The sequence below is a fragment of the Schistocerca americana genome, chromosome 2 (assembly GCF_021461395.2).
Source record: "Schistocerca americana isolate TAMUIC-IGC-003095 chromosome 2, iqSchAmer2.1, whole genome shotgun sequence".
NCBI classification, from domain to species: Eukaryota; Metazoa; Arthropoda; class Insecta; order Orthoptera; family Acrididae; genus Schistocerca; species Schistocerca americana.
The window spans coordinates 171,792,517-171,809,354 of record NC_060120.1 but is presented as its reverse complement, the minus strand read 5'-3'; the positions used below and the strand labels follow the sequence as shown (position 1 = coordinate 171,809,354).

The window sequence follows — 16,838 nt, the reverse complement described above, 5'->3', positions numbered from 1 at the left end:
TCCTAAATCCATAATACCAGTGTGTGAAGAAGGAGTCCATATGCCCTCCAGTAGATTCAATTGGGATGCTGAATAGAAATGTGAGTGGCAAGCCACGAAAAATCAGAGCAACAAATTTATTGGCAGCCCAACTGTTATATACTAGGGAGGTACAGATACTGCTTAACAGATGATCGACTAGAGAATGTGTGTGCAAATGCAACACTGACAAGTGGGGCTTTACATTGATAGTGCATGTGGCTGTGGTGATATTCAGACAATGAGCCACATTTCAATGAGTGCCCTAATAAACGTTTCCCTGGTGATATTAAGAGTCTATATGAAGTATCCAGCAATGTACTCCATTGGTTCTTCCAGCAATTGTGTGTAGTTTCAGCCATTGAATGTTTATACAATGAGAATAGCTGCACATATATATTTGTTATTGGTCTAATACATATGGAATTTGTTGTTGTAATTGATGCATACTCTAACAATAATAGTTCTTGTATGCACTCCATCTTTAGCTCCTGTATGAAATTATTTTGGTGGTCACATACACAGAATATGGATGCAGTCTTTAAACTACAGGAAAGAACCATTAGAATAGTAACTAAAAATAAATAGTAACTATGTTCACTCGAAAGCTCTGTTTAAACAGTTGGGGATTCTAACTGTGCCAATCTGTTACACACATATAGAAGAATATCACAGTTTTCTAACAAACAACAGCATTCATGATGATAGTACAGTGTCAGACTAAACTTAAATTTAGCAAGAGTAAACAGATAAAAAGCAAAGCAACATTTTCTACAACGGAAGAATAATGTACAATAAATTGCCCAAGGAGATGAAAGAGACAACAGAAATTCAAATATTTAAAAAGACAGTTAAAGCTCATCTCTTAAATCATTCGTACTACATAATCAAACATAAGTTAGACAATACAGAGTAGAGAATGGTAAGAAATATCATTACTTAATAATAAAGAAATTGTTATTTAATTGTCATCGATCAGTAGTTCTTAGTGTAAAATCATATGCCCAGGATCTGTGACAGAAACTTCTAGCTTCTTTCCTTTTTCTTGAGCTCAGCATCTTGTGACAGTGATACATCTTTGTACTTGAAAAATTTCATAAGAATATCAAGATGTACATGTGAAGTCTCTGGCATGCTTAGTTTTGTTACCTTCCAGAAAATGTTGAAGTCTGGAATCATTCACCAGTCCGACAAACCTAGATTTTCGCCCTCACATGTTGTTTACAAGAAAGATGGCTTATGTGGCCATATGGCGATTAGTGAGCCTTAAATGCAAGAACAATACCATACAGGTATCCGGTGCCCAATATACAGGATTGCACATGAGCAAAGGTTTTTAGCGCCCTCGTCTGTAAAAAAGCATATAAACAGATAGCAGTACCAACTAATGATATTCCGAAGATTGTGATAATCACTCCATTCGGTTTATTTGTATTTTATTCATGTTCTTTGGCCTAAAAAGCACCACCTGGAGAAATAAACTTCTGTGGATAGGGTATTCAAAGGATTTTCATTTTGTTTCACTTGCTTTGACTACATCTTAATGTCCTCCTCTTGAGCTCAAATGTGTGAACAACACTTGTGCAAGATACACCAATGACTGTTTGACCACGAAATAGTGTTAAACGAAAACAAATGCGTAATTGGGAAGACTCAAAGTCACCTACCTAGGTCATACTGTTTTGCCTGACGGCATTCACCAATTGGGAGAGAAGATTACAGCCTACAATCTCTGCCAAAGCCAGCAGACGACAGCAACTGAGATTATCACTGGGTATGGTAAATGTTTACTGCCGTCACTTCCCAGCAATTGTTGCTGTATACAGAACACTCGTTGATGCACTCATGGGCCATGAGATCACTAAATACAGACCTGTTAAGTGAACACCCAAAATGAACAAGGTATTTTCCGACCTGCTGGTGAGTTTACGTGAATCAGCATTACTCACCCACCTGATATCTCACGCACACCTGGCCATAACCGTCGACACAAGTTGGTTGGAAATCATCAACAACTGTCCACCAGCTTTCAACATTGGTAGCCACACAAGTTTTGCTCTAAGAAGTTGTCGCCAGTCCAACAGAAGAGAATTGCATACAATACAGACTTGTTATTAATTAACAAGACTGTCAGATACTTCTGACCACAAATAGAAACTCGACCAGTGACTATTTTTACAGGTCACAAACCCATTAGTTTGGCATTCAAGAACATTAGTGACAAGTGCTCACATAGCTAGTTTTACATATTGAGTTTATAAGCCAGTTTATGGCAGACATTTGACATTTAAAAGGTGTTGAAAATTTAGTGGCTGACTACATTTCTCATACACAGGGTGAAGGAAAAATGCCATACTTGGTGGCGAGCAAGCGATTAATCATCCCAATTCAAGACAAAAATATATTTAGCAAAATCTAGTCCCACCAATAAGTTTAATAGAAATTCGATCTGAAATAATGAGGCTGAGGCAATGCTGTAACTGCATACAGCATGGCCAAGAACAGGTAGCATAAACTGTGCACTATAGCCAGAGCTATCTCATTAGCTCAGTGAAACGAGGCAACACTGTGAGGTATGATATGCAGAGACTCACTGATGATCGAGTCTAGTTCGCATCAAAGATTTTTTTTCTCAGTTAACATATCAAATTGTATCCAAGTTACGCCTCCACAATGCAGTACCTTGTGTATTTATTTCCATTATTGTTACCTTTGTTTAAATAGTAAGACGTAACATAAACTTCTTAGAGATGTAAATGACCACTTTGTTTCGCCCATGAAACAAATAAAGCCAATAAAAAATAATAGTGGATTCAGTAACATGGTCTGTACCCAATGAGGTACAAAAACACAATAGGTAAGCTAAGCTAAATTGCACCTAACGCTATGCACAATAATTCCCTTCTGTATGCTTTACATCCAGGCTTATCTTCACAGAGCCGGTACATACACATACGAGCAACGTTCGCTTAAGAGAGGCTGTTGAAAGTGACCACATTGCATCTGTAAACACTTCGGCTCTCGCTGGATCATACTTTGCTGGACCCCACGCCACACAGCTGCATCCACCATTGTTTAAGCGGCATGCACGTTAGCTATTAGGTCGTTTCCATCCACGGGTGAAGTACTACAATCTTGCTTTTTTAATTGTTCCCAAATAAAAGTCTAATGGGTTAAGATCTTGGGAACATGGAGGCCAGAACATTGGACCTCCACAACCAATCCATTTACCTAGAAATGCTTCATTTAAATAGTTACACGCATTCATTCCAATGTCTCGCAATGCATCATCATGCTGAAACCATAACCATCACCAAACACCAAGTGGAACGTTCCCTAGCGTTTCATGTAAAATGTTGCAGAGAAACATACAATAGAGGAGTGAATTCAATTTGTCCAGTGATAGGTAATGACCCGAAAGCACTCCTCCCACGGTTCCAGCCCACACCTCTATGCCAAAGCATTCCTGAAAGCCACATTTACAGGTAACATGTGGATTGTGCTAAGACCAAGAACGGCTGATGTGGAGATTTAAAATATTTTCAGGAATTAAGCTAGATTCGTCAGTACATGTCACGTTATTTACAGAATGTTTGTTACATTCCACTTGGTGCAAAAGACATTCACAAAACTGTACTTTTATATGGTCCTCTGGCAGCTGGAATTGAGTTCATGTGCAATCAGATGGGTGCAGTTCTTCATCGCACAACACTTCAATAATCAGTCTCTGAGATATCTGAAACTGCCTTACAATATCAAGGGTACTTTGCCGAGGTGACTGGTGAATGGTTTGAAGAGTCGCGTCATCTATTTGTGGAGTACATCTAGTCTTGGAGGACCTCTGTGCATTATTTGTGGACGAGGATTACTGGTTTCCCAAAGGCGTTGCTCCAGGTGGATGGAGCCTTTGAAGGTACCCTATAGCATTCTTACAAGCAGCAGCAGCTCGTTTATCGGATACACCCAGCACCAAAAGGATATCAACGTATTAACTGTTTATACTCCATGTAGAAGTCACCTTACATTAAGTTGACATGACCAATTATGGTCATGCTCTGTGTGGTTAGTAGACACATGCATAGAGCTTAATGGATCTAAATGACATGTAATAGGCTATTGTCATGTGACAAAATGATGTCCAGCTCATAAAATACGAGAGCTAGGGAACAGACGTCAAAAAGTAAAAAAGGAACCTGAGGAGGATTCGAACAACAGCTCCATGGTGGATGTGGGTTTGATGTCTCAGACCTCAACTTATTGCGCTGCGACAGGTAGTACAACCATGTGGGGTGATGAACGTTCCTTTGTACATTCCGATGCGCTCCACAGTGTGACAAGGTTGCCAGCTCCTCGTTTTCATATGGTTGTTTTCAAAATGCACCCAGTCTGATTTTGCTTAATAAACTTTTGTCTTGAATCTGGATGAGGTATCACATGCCAGCCTCTACGTCCAGCATTTTTTTCTTCACCCTGTATGTGATGTGGCAGAGTTTATAGATTACAAAGAATTCACTTCAAAGCAGGCCACAGAACACTGCTATGACAGTTGTTGAACAACTGATTTATGGGGGTACACCAGACCAGACTCCTTTGCTCAACTCTAAGTTGAAACTGCTGTGTTACATCTCTCGGAATAAACCATGCCCATACATTTCACAGAACTTTTACAAATCAGCTTTTGACAGCATCAATGGCTTATCCCATCCAGTGGCCAACACTTCGGGCAGATTTCTTACAGACCATTTTGTTTGGCCTTCCAAGGAGAAAGACATGCACACACGTGCACATTCTTGCAACCTGTACCAAAAGAGTAAATTAGATTGCCACATACTTGTTGACGCCAATAACTTCCAAGGCAAGCCAGACAGACTCGCACACATTCACAACGACCTGGTCGTCCTCTTCCACTATCAGATAGGTACATACACATGTTCATAGCCACAGACAGATGTAGACAGTGAGCAGAGGCACCCTGATCACTGACATCTCTGCCGAAACTACCCCAAAGACTTTTATGGGTACTGTGCATGGGTTGCTGCCCTCTCCGTGTTATAGCTGATCAAGGCTGCCAGTTAGAATCCACCGTGTTCCCTGGAATTGGTCAAACTGTGCAGCTTTAAGCCACACCACACAATCAGCTATCACCACACTAGTAATTATGTGGTAAAATCGTGGAACGGAACATTAAAGGCGTTGCTAATGTGTCACCAAGAAAAATGGACAGAAGCATTTTCTTTACTCAGCTTAGACCTCTGAGTGTCATACAAACCTGGTATTGGTGCATAAATGGCTAAAATGGCTTATAGGGAGTCTCTATGCATTCCAGCGGAATACTTAGAGCTAGCATCACTATCTGACACAGCCGAACTTCCACAGTTGGTGCAGCAGTTACTAAACCCTTGCACCAATATCCACTGCCCGTACACTTCATACGACGGCAATCATCAGATGTTTGTGTACAGACTTGCACAGCTGTTCACGTCAGATTGCCACTATAGCCGCCGTACACTCACTCTTTTCCAGTGTTGGAGATCACACAGTGGATGGCCTATACAATGGCACACGCTTGGAAGTATCCGTCGAACATGTCCTACGGATATGTATTTTACCCTTACAGCTCCCGGGTACCTCATTGACACGTCACATCACAAGCAGTTCAAATTCACCAGATCATACTTCCCAGACACCAATCAATCCTGCCTCACAAACTTGTGGACCTACATGTGAACTCTCTGTCATGCTTAGTTTTGTTATCTTTACCACAATAATTTAAGCTCAGTACGACCCCTTTTAGTTTCTTCCGGAGATCGTTCTTGTATGCATTCATCAAGAATAAGAAGTTAATTATGTATGTTCTAAAGCTATATGCATTATTCGTCGGTGTAAGCTAAGCCAATATCATTGTAAAATGATCTATGATGAATAAAATTCTTGAAATTCTTGATACCACACTCAGCTTTTTCTCAAACGAACCAAGGGGACAACATAGAACTTCTATAGAACGGTGGAACTATCGTCAAGGTCCTGTAGCTAGCCGAAGGAGACAATGTGTGCGTGTGTATAAGAGAAAGATTTTGTAAAGGATCTATGGATAAATAAAGAACTAAAATACTCTGATAGTGATCGATAATATCAAAGTTATAGTTTTACTGTTCACCAATGATTTTATCTACGTTGGAATATCTTTGGCAAGTTTATGTTACTTTCGGCTTGTGTGACAGAAGAGTATGTCAGGCCAAGTAAACAAACGTAGTTGGAGTATGTCACCGTAGTTTGATACATGGATATGTTAACAAGTTTGAGGTCATACATCGCACAGTACGACATAAATTCTATGTTTGTTGACCAGCAGAAATTAAATGGTATTATGATTTGAAGACCACTTGCCGAAATGATCAACGTCTATGTAGATTTTGTTGGTGAACCTCATGCCGTATACTGATATTGTATTCATATTATTAAGAGTACCATTCAACACAGAAAACAGTTAACGCTACCAATGTCTTAACCAAATCTATATAGTTTGACAATAATTCGGTCCCCGTAGCTGGTAAAATACAACGGTGCAGAATGCAAGTGAATGGAAAGAGTGATTACAACTGGAATTTGGCGAGGGAAGGAATTCAGTTGCTTCTAAATAATCGAATTACAGAAGCTGAACAGTTGTTTGGTGAAAGGAAAGACAATGTGCAGATGGCAGCGGGCTATTGTTTCGTTACTTTCATGGTGAGTACTGATCTGTAAAAGAAGCCTGCCTCTGGCCTGATTTTTTTGTAGGTGTCATAGCAGCAGCGTTCCGTAGCCTAGTCCATGTTCATCGAATAATTAATAAACATCTGCTTTGGTGACACAGCCCATCCAGTCGTGACTGGCCAGTGACGTATCATTTGCCATAAACAGTAGCAATAGAGTTCCGGTACATGCATATACGTAGACTTTGATATTGTGACATTAGTGCAATTACTTAAGTTATCACGTTTACAGTTGATTCATGATTATCTTGGTTTCATTGTAAGAATTTTTGATAAGAAGAGGTTGAAATCTTAATCCAAGTTCATTCGAACCATGGATATTAATTCCCCACGCCAGTACGAATTAAATAAGAGGTTGTGATAATAGAATGACAGAGATAAATATGCATTTAGGACGATTAAATGAACATTTCCTTTATGTTGTTGTGGTAGATGATTTAGAAGAAACAGACCTATTGAAACAATTAAAATAAATTAGGTAGATGTATTACGGAATATCGATAATTTTTACTTATGGGCCGTCTGACAGCAACTGAATAAAACACAATTTTAGTGCCATACACGTTTCCCCTTTATTTTCTGCAAGGCATCATCAGTGGCAGGTTGCGTGGACAATTTTTTACATATTACGCTCCTGTTGCATTTTAGGTGTTGTTCTTCGTCTTATGAACGCCAATTGCGGTTTTTTTCCCACATTCCACAGCACTGTGAACTGAACACTTGCTTTAATGCAATGTTTTGGTTTCTGTTGCCGACTCGGACTGTAGATTAAAACTGAAGAAACTGCAAAAAGGTGGGAATTTAAGGACATGGGACGTGGATAAACTGAAAGAACCAGAGGTTGTACAGAGTTTCAGGGAGAGCATAAGGGAACAATTGACAGGAATGGGGGAAAGAAGTACAGTAGAAGAAGAATGGGTAGCTCTGAGGGATGAAGTAGTGAAGGCAGCAGAGGATCAAGTAGGTAAAAAGACAAGGGCTAGTAGAACACCTTGGGTAACAGAAGAAATATTGAATTTAATTGATGAAAGGAGAAAATATAAAAATGCAGTAAATGAAGCAGACAAAATGGAAGACAAACGTCTCAAAAATGATATCGACAGGAAGTGCAAAATGGCTAAGTAGGGATGGCTAGAGGACAAATGTAAGGATGTAGAGGCTTATCTCACTAGGGGTAAGATAGATACTGCCTACAGGAAAATTAAAGAGACATTTGGAGATAAGAGAACCACTTGTATGAATATCAAGAGCTCAGATGGAAACCCAGTTCTAACCAAAGAAGGGAAAGCAGAAAGATGGAAGGAGTATATAGAGGGTCTATACAAGGGCGATGTACTTGAGGACAATATTATGGAAATGGAAGAGGATGTAGATAAAGATGAAATGGGAGATACGATACTGCGTGAAGAGTTTGACAGAGCACTAAAAGACCTGAGTCGAAACAAGGCCCCGGGAGTAGACAACATTCCATTAGAACTACTGACAGCCTTGGGAGAGCCAGTCCTGACAAAACACTACCATCTGGTGAGCAAGATGTATGAGACAGGCGAAATACCCACAGACTTCAAGAAGAGTATAATAATTCCAATCCCAAAGAAAGCAGGTGTTGACAGATGTGAAAATTACAGAACTATCAATTTAATAAGTCACAGCTGCAAAATACTAACACGAATGGAAAAACTGGTGGAAGCCGACCTTGGGGAAGATCAGTTTGGATTCCACAGAAATGTTGGAACACGTGAGGAAATACTGACCTTATGACTTACCTTAGAAGAAAGATTAAGGAAAGGCAAACCTATGTTTCTAGCATTTGTAGACTTAGAGAAAGCTTTTGACAGTGTTGACTGGAGTACTCTCTTTCAAATTCTAAAGGTGGCAGGGGGTAAAATTCAGGGAGCGAAAGGCTATTTACAATTTGTCCGGAAACTAGATGGCAGTTATAAGAGTCGAGGGACATGAAAGGGAGGCAGTGGTTGGGAAGGGAGTGAAACAGGGTTGTAGCCTCTCCCCAATGTTATTCAATCTGTATATTGAGCAAGCAGTAAAGAAAAAAAAAGAAATGTTCGGAATAGGTATTAAAATCCATGGAGAAGAAATAAAAACTTTAAGGTTCGCCGATGACATTGTAATTCTATCAGAGACAGCAAAGGACTTGGAAGAGCAGTTGAACGGAATGGACAGTGTCTTGAAAGGAGGATATAAGATGAACATCAACAAAAGCAAAACGAGGATAATGGAATGTGGTAGAATTAAGTCGGGTGATGCTGAGGGAATTAGATTAGGAAATGAGACACTTAAAAGTAGTAAAGGAGTTTTGCTATTTGGGGAGCAAAATAACTGATGATGGTTTAAGTAGAGAGGATATAAAATGTAGATTGGCAATGGCAAGGAAAGTGTTTCTGAAGAAAAGAAATTTGTTAACATTGAGTACAGATTTAAGTGTCAGGAAGTCGTTTCTGAAGGTATTTGTATGGAGTGTAGCCATGTTTGGAAGTGAAACATGGACGATAAATAGTTTGGACAAGAAGAGAATAGAAGCTTTCGAAATGTGGTGCTACAGAAGAATGCTGAAGATTAGATGGGTAGATCACATAACTAATGATGAAGTATTGAATAGAATTGGGGAGAAGAGGAGTTTGTGGCACAACTTGACAAAAAGAAGGGACCGGTTAGTAGGTCATGTTCTGAGGCATCAAGGGATCACAAATTTAGCATTGGAGGGCAGTGTGGAGGGTAAAAATCGTAGAGGGAGACCAAGAGATGAATACACTAAGCAGATTCAGAAGGATGTGGGTTACAGTAAGTACTGGGAGATGAAGAAGCTTGCACAGGGTAGGGTAGCATAGAGAGCTGCATCAAACTAGTCTCAGGACTGAAGACCACAACAACAAGAACACACTTTTGCAGCCATCATCAGAGCTTTTGGGCGATTTTCTGGATAATTTTGTTCCAGTCCATGAATAGGAAATCATTATGACTGAATAACTACAATGAAAGCTGCTTAGAATAACACAGTAGGAGATATATCAAAGTTTTAAATTGTGCCACGCTGTAAACCTACAATTACTTAATTTAACTCCATACAAGGACACTTTTATATTATGAGACAGTGTGGATAAAATTACCAAAACAGCACTGGGAAGATTTTATCAAATAGATGAAAAATAAAATTAGCATGGTAATTCCAACTTATAGATCCTGTAGGAAAGAATTTTAATTCCTGTAGCATTTTGAAAGAAAGATTTGCCTTAAGACAATTAAGTTTGTTTAAATATATGATGGGGATGGGTAGAAATGCAGGAAGCTTGTCACACATGATTACAATATTGAATGGCAGGAGAAAGAGAGACTGTGTTTAATAAAGATGATTAAGTTCTAAATTGTGTAATTAGATACAGACCAACATTATAAATAGCAGTGTAAAATCATAAATCTCTTTAGTAGAAGGGAAAGAACGCTTTCTTTTGATCTCATTTAAATACATACAAATTTTATTTTTTCTCCTTGCATCGGTTAAAGACATTACTGGCATTGTTAGGAAAGAAATAAAGGGTATGGATATTAATTTGGAAGGTAAGACAGTTTTCTTATTCAATTTTTGTTTTGTGCCACACTTAACAAAATGCAATGGAAGGTTTTATTATGAAGCCATTATTGATCACCAAATTTCTCAAGTCTGAATATTCTTAGTTAATACCTGACCAAACTGTATTATAGGGAGAACTTTTCTAAGGTTCCTGTTGTTTATAAATTAAGACGTTTCAAAAATCTGTGTCAACCATAACACAGCAAATGACAGCGACTAATAATCCACAAAAATTACTTTATCGTCATTGTGTTTGGTTTCTTCTTTGCTAAAATCAAATATATAACAATTCATTTTGATAATATTGGTGATAAATATTAATAAAATAATAATCTTTTCAAATTTAAAGATGAGTTCATCATCGCATGTGGCTGCATACCGACCGACTGAAACAGATCCTGGGAGGTATCAAGAGTATCTAAAACATGAAAAAGAGAGACATGCCGAAAAAAGACAACAATGAAAAATTAATCTTGGAAAGGACACCCCACAAAGCAAACAGCAAAAGGAAAAATTAAAATTGTGTGAAAGGAAAAAAAAAAAATGTAAATATCGGGAGAGGAAGAAACAATCCATGATTAAAGTCAATGATAATGAATCTCCTAACAAAGCTTACCCATGTTGACAATCATTAGACAAACAGTGAAAAAAGTCAAGAAAGCATTACCTAAGAGCCTTAGTAAATGGGGAGCTGTGGCCAGACAGTTAAATTTAGAAATGGTATGAGATGCAAAGAAATTTTTAAAGAAAAAAGTAAATGTGACATCAAGTTGCAAAGAAATAGATGAGAAAATGATAAATTTGTATCAGAGAGGTAACATTAGTCATCAAGAACCAGCAAAACATGGTTTGTGTTCAGTCAAGGCTTCTGGATTCACATCAGTGAAGAAGCATTCTCCTTATGCCTATCTCAGAAGCACTCTCTCTTTTCATTGAAGATATCCCTGGCGTTACAAAGTGAAGAAATCCACATACTTTACATGAAGTTCTAAACATATTTTGCCATATTCAAAAATGCCTCACAGTGTCTCTGAAAATATCATCCAAACATGGAATTTTTGCTTTCAAGCATTTATGGTGCATTAACAGAAAAACATATTCCAAGAAGTTGCAATGAACTTATTAGTGCTGGAACATGTGATCCAGCAAATAAAGATTTTATTAATGATCACTGTGAATATTGTGATACACGTGTATTTCAAACTTTTTTTGTAGAAAGCAACTTGGAAAAGCCTGCAACTTTACGCCAGTGGAAAGCAAATGACACAGGTTACCTGAAAAATCCTCAAATGTGAGGCAACCAGTGCTAGAAGTCTCGAAACAACTTCCTTTCTTTAAAAGACATGTTGTCATAAAAAGATAAATTAAATTTGATGAATAATTAAGTAGTTTTGCAAGTGGACTTTGCAGAAAATTATTAATTGATTTCTCAAGATGATATCCAGACTGCTCACTGGTCCCACAACCAACTTGCTGTTTTCACTGCAGTTGCTTGGCATAAGAAATTATCCTGTTGTATCTGATGATTTGGAACATGGTAAAGTATCAATTTGGGTATATCTGCAAGTAATTCTTTCTTCCTTAAAAGAAGAGTATTCTTGTCTCAGAACAGTGAAATTTTTTTTAAGCATTGCAGCTATAGGGAAAGTGGTACCAGTGGCAGTGAATATGTTATAGGTCCCGAGTTCGAGTCTCGGTCGGGCACACAGTTTTAATCTGCCAGGAAGTTTCATGTTATAAATGGTACACAGAGCATGAAAGACAAACCCTTACTTTATTTGCTGGACAGAATTACATTGTGATCTACACCGGTCAGAGGTTTGATGATACTAAAAGGTGACAGATATTATAATTCACTCTACTGCACAGGGCAGCGATGTCTTTTTCTTCAATCAGAGATGACGTATAGTCATCACATTGCCATAGAGGCCCCTTTGACCATAGTGCAGAGCACAGGAGAAGGGGAAGTGTTGCGAAGAGGTGAGGTGTCGGTGTTGATCTGTTGTGGGGCAATGACTGCAATGATGCCAGAGACCTTGTAATTTCTGAGGCAGACAGGAGGCCTCCTGGGGAAGGGATCATCAGACAGAATGAGATTTTCACTCTGCACCGGAGTGTACGCTGATATGAAACTTCCTGGCAGATTAAAACTGTGTGCCTGACCAAGACTCGAACTCGGGACCGTTGCCTTTCGCGGGCAAGTGCTCTACCATCTGATCATCAGACAGGTTGTGCAAAATGTTAGCCAGGGGGCAATGATCCATGTAAACAGTAAGGGGTGTACGCCCTGTACTCATCTTGAAATTAGTGGACGAACTCGTACATGGCAAGTAGCTCACAGTCAAAGGTTGATCACTTATCCTGTGTGTCTGAAAGTTTACAAGAGAAAACCGCAGACATTGGGAAATGCTGGTTATTTCCTGTTGTAACGTGGCACTGATAGTGAGGTCACTCGCATCCACTGTTACAGCAAGGTGGCCATTGGGAGACAGATGAGTCAGTGTAATAGTGTGTAGTAAGTCATCCTTGGTTTTCTCAGAGGTGGATTGCATAGGAAATGTCTACTCGAGGCGGAGTCTGGCATTGAGGGGTTCATCCTTGTGTGATAGCAATACGGTCTGGGCACATGTGGGAAGTTTCAATGGCCACAGTGTCCAGAATATGTAGTCAGGCATCAGCGTAGGATCAATCTGTATTTGTAGGCATCACCAGAGTGTGGCTGGCGGGTTTTCTCTGAAGGTTTCTTAGTGCATAACTACATGTCGCTGCTGTTCTGGGGAGCATGAGAGGCACTGGAGCAGCAAAGCCTTAGTCATTTCGTATTTGTTGTGAATGGGTGCTGCCAGGAATAGGTCGCTGTTGAGGTGGCCAAGTAAGGTCATAAATCTTGCATCATCACCATCAATCCCATGGGCAGACATCAAGCACTTGCGTAGAGCAAACCATACTGCCTGACAGTTGGTATAGAACGGGGGCAATTAAAAATGAGGCAATGAGGCTGAATGGCGTGGAGATTGTCCGTGGGCTGTACAAGCAGGACTGGCCAGAGCATGGTGCTGATTAACACGGCCAGCCTAGGAGTGATAGAGCATCTAATATGCGGTTGCTGCATCTTGTTGAAGTGCCTGTTTCGTGGCGACGTGGATGGCACGGACGTCACATCTTACGGAGCATAGACCTTGGGCAACGTGCCATACTGATGAATCGGTCGTTGAAGCACTGATTCCATTTCATGCATGCCCCTCAACTATGTATGTAACTATGAATACAGAGAGAGAGAGAGAGAGAGAGAGGGAGAGAGAGCTTCGGATGACACATTTTTTGCATTGGAACTCCAACCAAAACTGTCAACTTCCAATCTACCCAGGCAGTAGCTTATGCTACAGGAAAGTATGCCAGTACAAATATTTTTTAACAACAAAAGCTTTTTGCTGTGATAAACGTGATGGTTTTACCAACCATCAAACTTAGTTTTAGCTTACGTTGCTTCTCTCAATGACAACTATCTCCACAAAACCTCTTTAGGTGTAATAAACAATGACACCATTTTGCCAACTCACAACCAAACTGTCACCTTTAAACCTTAATTAGTTCTCGGTTACAATACAGATTAGTACAGTGTGACAACTGAGATTACATATTCACATTCTTTGGTGATTTTCTAATCGAATTCATTGGCTTTGTACTAATGAATTCATTGGCTTCACCAAATTGTGGCCTATCAATCTAACCTAGATCTTGGGCTACAGACTGCTAGATTGCTCTGTTACCCCAACCAACTGTTCTGTTCTTTACCTGTGTGCACTTGTATGATGTCACGCACCACATCATCATTATGTCACAGAATGAAGCCAACACCCACTATTGGTAGTTTCAGTTCACCCAATATTTTTGTGAGTAAATAGACACTGTAGTGACCTTACATATAATATACATTTAATAAAATATATTGTACATAGAGAGTTTAACTATTAATATTAGTCTCACCTGATGTGAGGATAAAATCAGCTTGAGGCATGCTGAAATATGTATTCTATCATCATGCTTATGAGTGTATAGAGAAGTCCCCCCCCCCCCCCTCCCCCACTCCTCCCTGTCCACTTATGAAGCAAAACTGAAAATGATTGCCATTGCAAAAGCATGCAGTGCTACCACTTACATCTATGACTTTCATTAACTTGTAAATTAATGTGTAGTGTAAAGAAATAATTTTGTTTGTTGTGTTTCTTCCTGGTTTCTCATGTGATTATTGTTATTTGTGGCAGATTTTAGTTAAGTGCATACAACTTGTTAGAAATACAAAAATGTCTGATACTAGCCATCAGCTTTGATTTTTGGTCTAGCCATCAGCTTTGATTTTTGGTCTATCAAGATGGTGGATACAGCCATATCACCTCTATCCAATTTGGCACCCATAATGTCACAAATTCATTGCAATTAACAAAAGAGAGAAAAATTCAAAATTTAATCATAATAATTTCAAGACAAGCATGAGGCTAACAGGAGATTCACAGAAATTGGGAGGGTGGGAAATTGGATGGGGAGAAACAAAACAAATGGCATTACATAACCTGGCACATGCACTCAAACAAAGAAACATGCAAGAAATCATTAATGCCAATATTACGTAAAGGTCGCATAAAAACCACACAATTCAGTATTGTCACCTACAATTAATCTGATTATGTGAACTGAACTATACTCAACTGGATAACCACAATAGGCATCAAAAAAATGTCCCCTACCTAAATAGCCACAGATGTTAGTGTGCCACTTCTGCAATTCAGGTGGTGCACCAGCTCAAAGTCAAATCAGCCCGCCCGAAAAAAATTCCATTCCGAGGAGGGGGGGGGGGGCGGAGGTTTACAGGGATGTTGACAGGAAGGGCATCCAGTCCCCCAATAAAATTAAGAACATCAAATCTGATAATAACCATGCTGACCCCATGTGGGTATGGAATAAAGGCAAATAAAGAATTAGGTGGGAAATTGAACTTTACAGTCCCAGTGAACAAGTGAATCTGCAAAAGTGGTATTGGAAAAGTCGCTAGAGAAATAGCCAGACCTTGCTGTAAATGCTGGTATCAAAATCTTCACTTGACCTATATAGCTGGAACAAATTTCACGATACCCTTATCCCTAAGTAAATATTATTGACTGCCACACCCAAGCCACAAATTCATATGTTGATTCATTAATATTAATTACATATAAAACCAAATCACAAGCTGCTACAACAAATAAAAGTATGTGAAACACTTTGAAACAAACAAAAAAATCAAAAATATGTACTTGCCAATCAATATCTGCCATCACACACAAAAAATCCAGACTATTGGGAAATAAAACAACTGCTTAAGAAAACATCTGGACCCTGTTAAGGGATTCACATATACTACAATCATTTGTAAGGTATTGAAATGTGGGTAAGAAATACATCTACTGGTATAAATCATAAAAATTGCTTTACAGTGTGCTTAAAATTATATTTTATGAGAAATATACAAAATATGTAATAGTTGTTGGCAATGGATGTGTTGACTGATGAGACAACATGGCAGAACAAATGAGAAAATAGCATTTGATTAACATTGTCATGACAAGAAAATAAATAAATGCAGTGGCAAAATGAAATATAGTTAAGAATTCTGTAATATAAAATGGGGTGTTCTGTGAAATGTAAGTTGTACTCTTAGTTTTTGGCTAACCACCACCTCTGAAATCTGATCATTCTATAGCACCCCACCAAATATTGTGATTCCTGCTTGTGAACAACCAAACTGTCACATCTGAACCTTTTAGTTAGACTTTGCACTATGTTACAGACCGATCCATCGCCACTCCCAGTTTTCTCCCATTCACATTGATTGGCTTCACCACCTCACCTAGGCTATAGGGTGTGCTACAGATCAATCAGGCACCATGTCCAATTTTTTTCTATGCTAGTTCATGCATTACTGAAAGAGGCACCACTTCCATCAGTTTGTGACACTAGTTCTTACGTAATCTGCAAGAATTGCTTCTACAGTCCCCATTTAGCATTGGCAAATTTTCTTTGACCCTGACTTATACTTAAGTTTAGCCAAAAAGCCACTACTCATTAATGAACAGAACACTGAAACACAAAATAAGAAGACCCTCTATCCTAACCTCTCTGTATCACAATCTGCCCATCAAAAAACCACTCACCCATCAATGCCCAACACAAAATACAAATAAAAAATAAAATTAACATAAATTAAATCATACACTCCTTCAAAATAAGCAAGAATAAAACAAAATCAAGCAGCAACTTTTGTCAGCTTCATGTATTTACCACATTTGTGACACTATACAAATTCATCCACAAGCCATATAGTTGCAGAATGTCAATGGTACTGGTCATAACTTCACCCATAGCAGCATTCAGTGAATTTGTCATATCCATGACAGCTACTAACAGTTCCAAACCACAAAACAAAGCATTCACCACTACCTAGCTTC

At 38.9% G+C, this 16,838-nt stretch overlaps 1 protein-coding gene across 1 annotated transcript in view; it reads left to right on the top strand.

Moving 5' to 3' along the window:
- Positions 1 to 6,216: 6,216 nt before the first annotated feature.
- LOC124594922 (tetratricopeptide repeat protein 39C-like) overlaps positions 6,217 to 16,838 on the top strand; it is an 86,648-nt gene continuing 76,026 nt past the window's right edge. Inside the window, exon 1 of the mRNA XM_047133414.1 lies at positions 6,217 to 6,744. Within this exon, the coding sequence (XP_046989370.1) occupies positions 6,589 to 6,744 (156 nt within the window). The 5' untranslated portion in view covers positions 6,217 to 6,588. The remainder of the gene's footprint in view (positions 6,745 to 16,838) is intronic.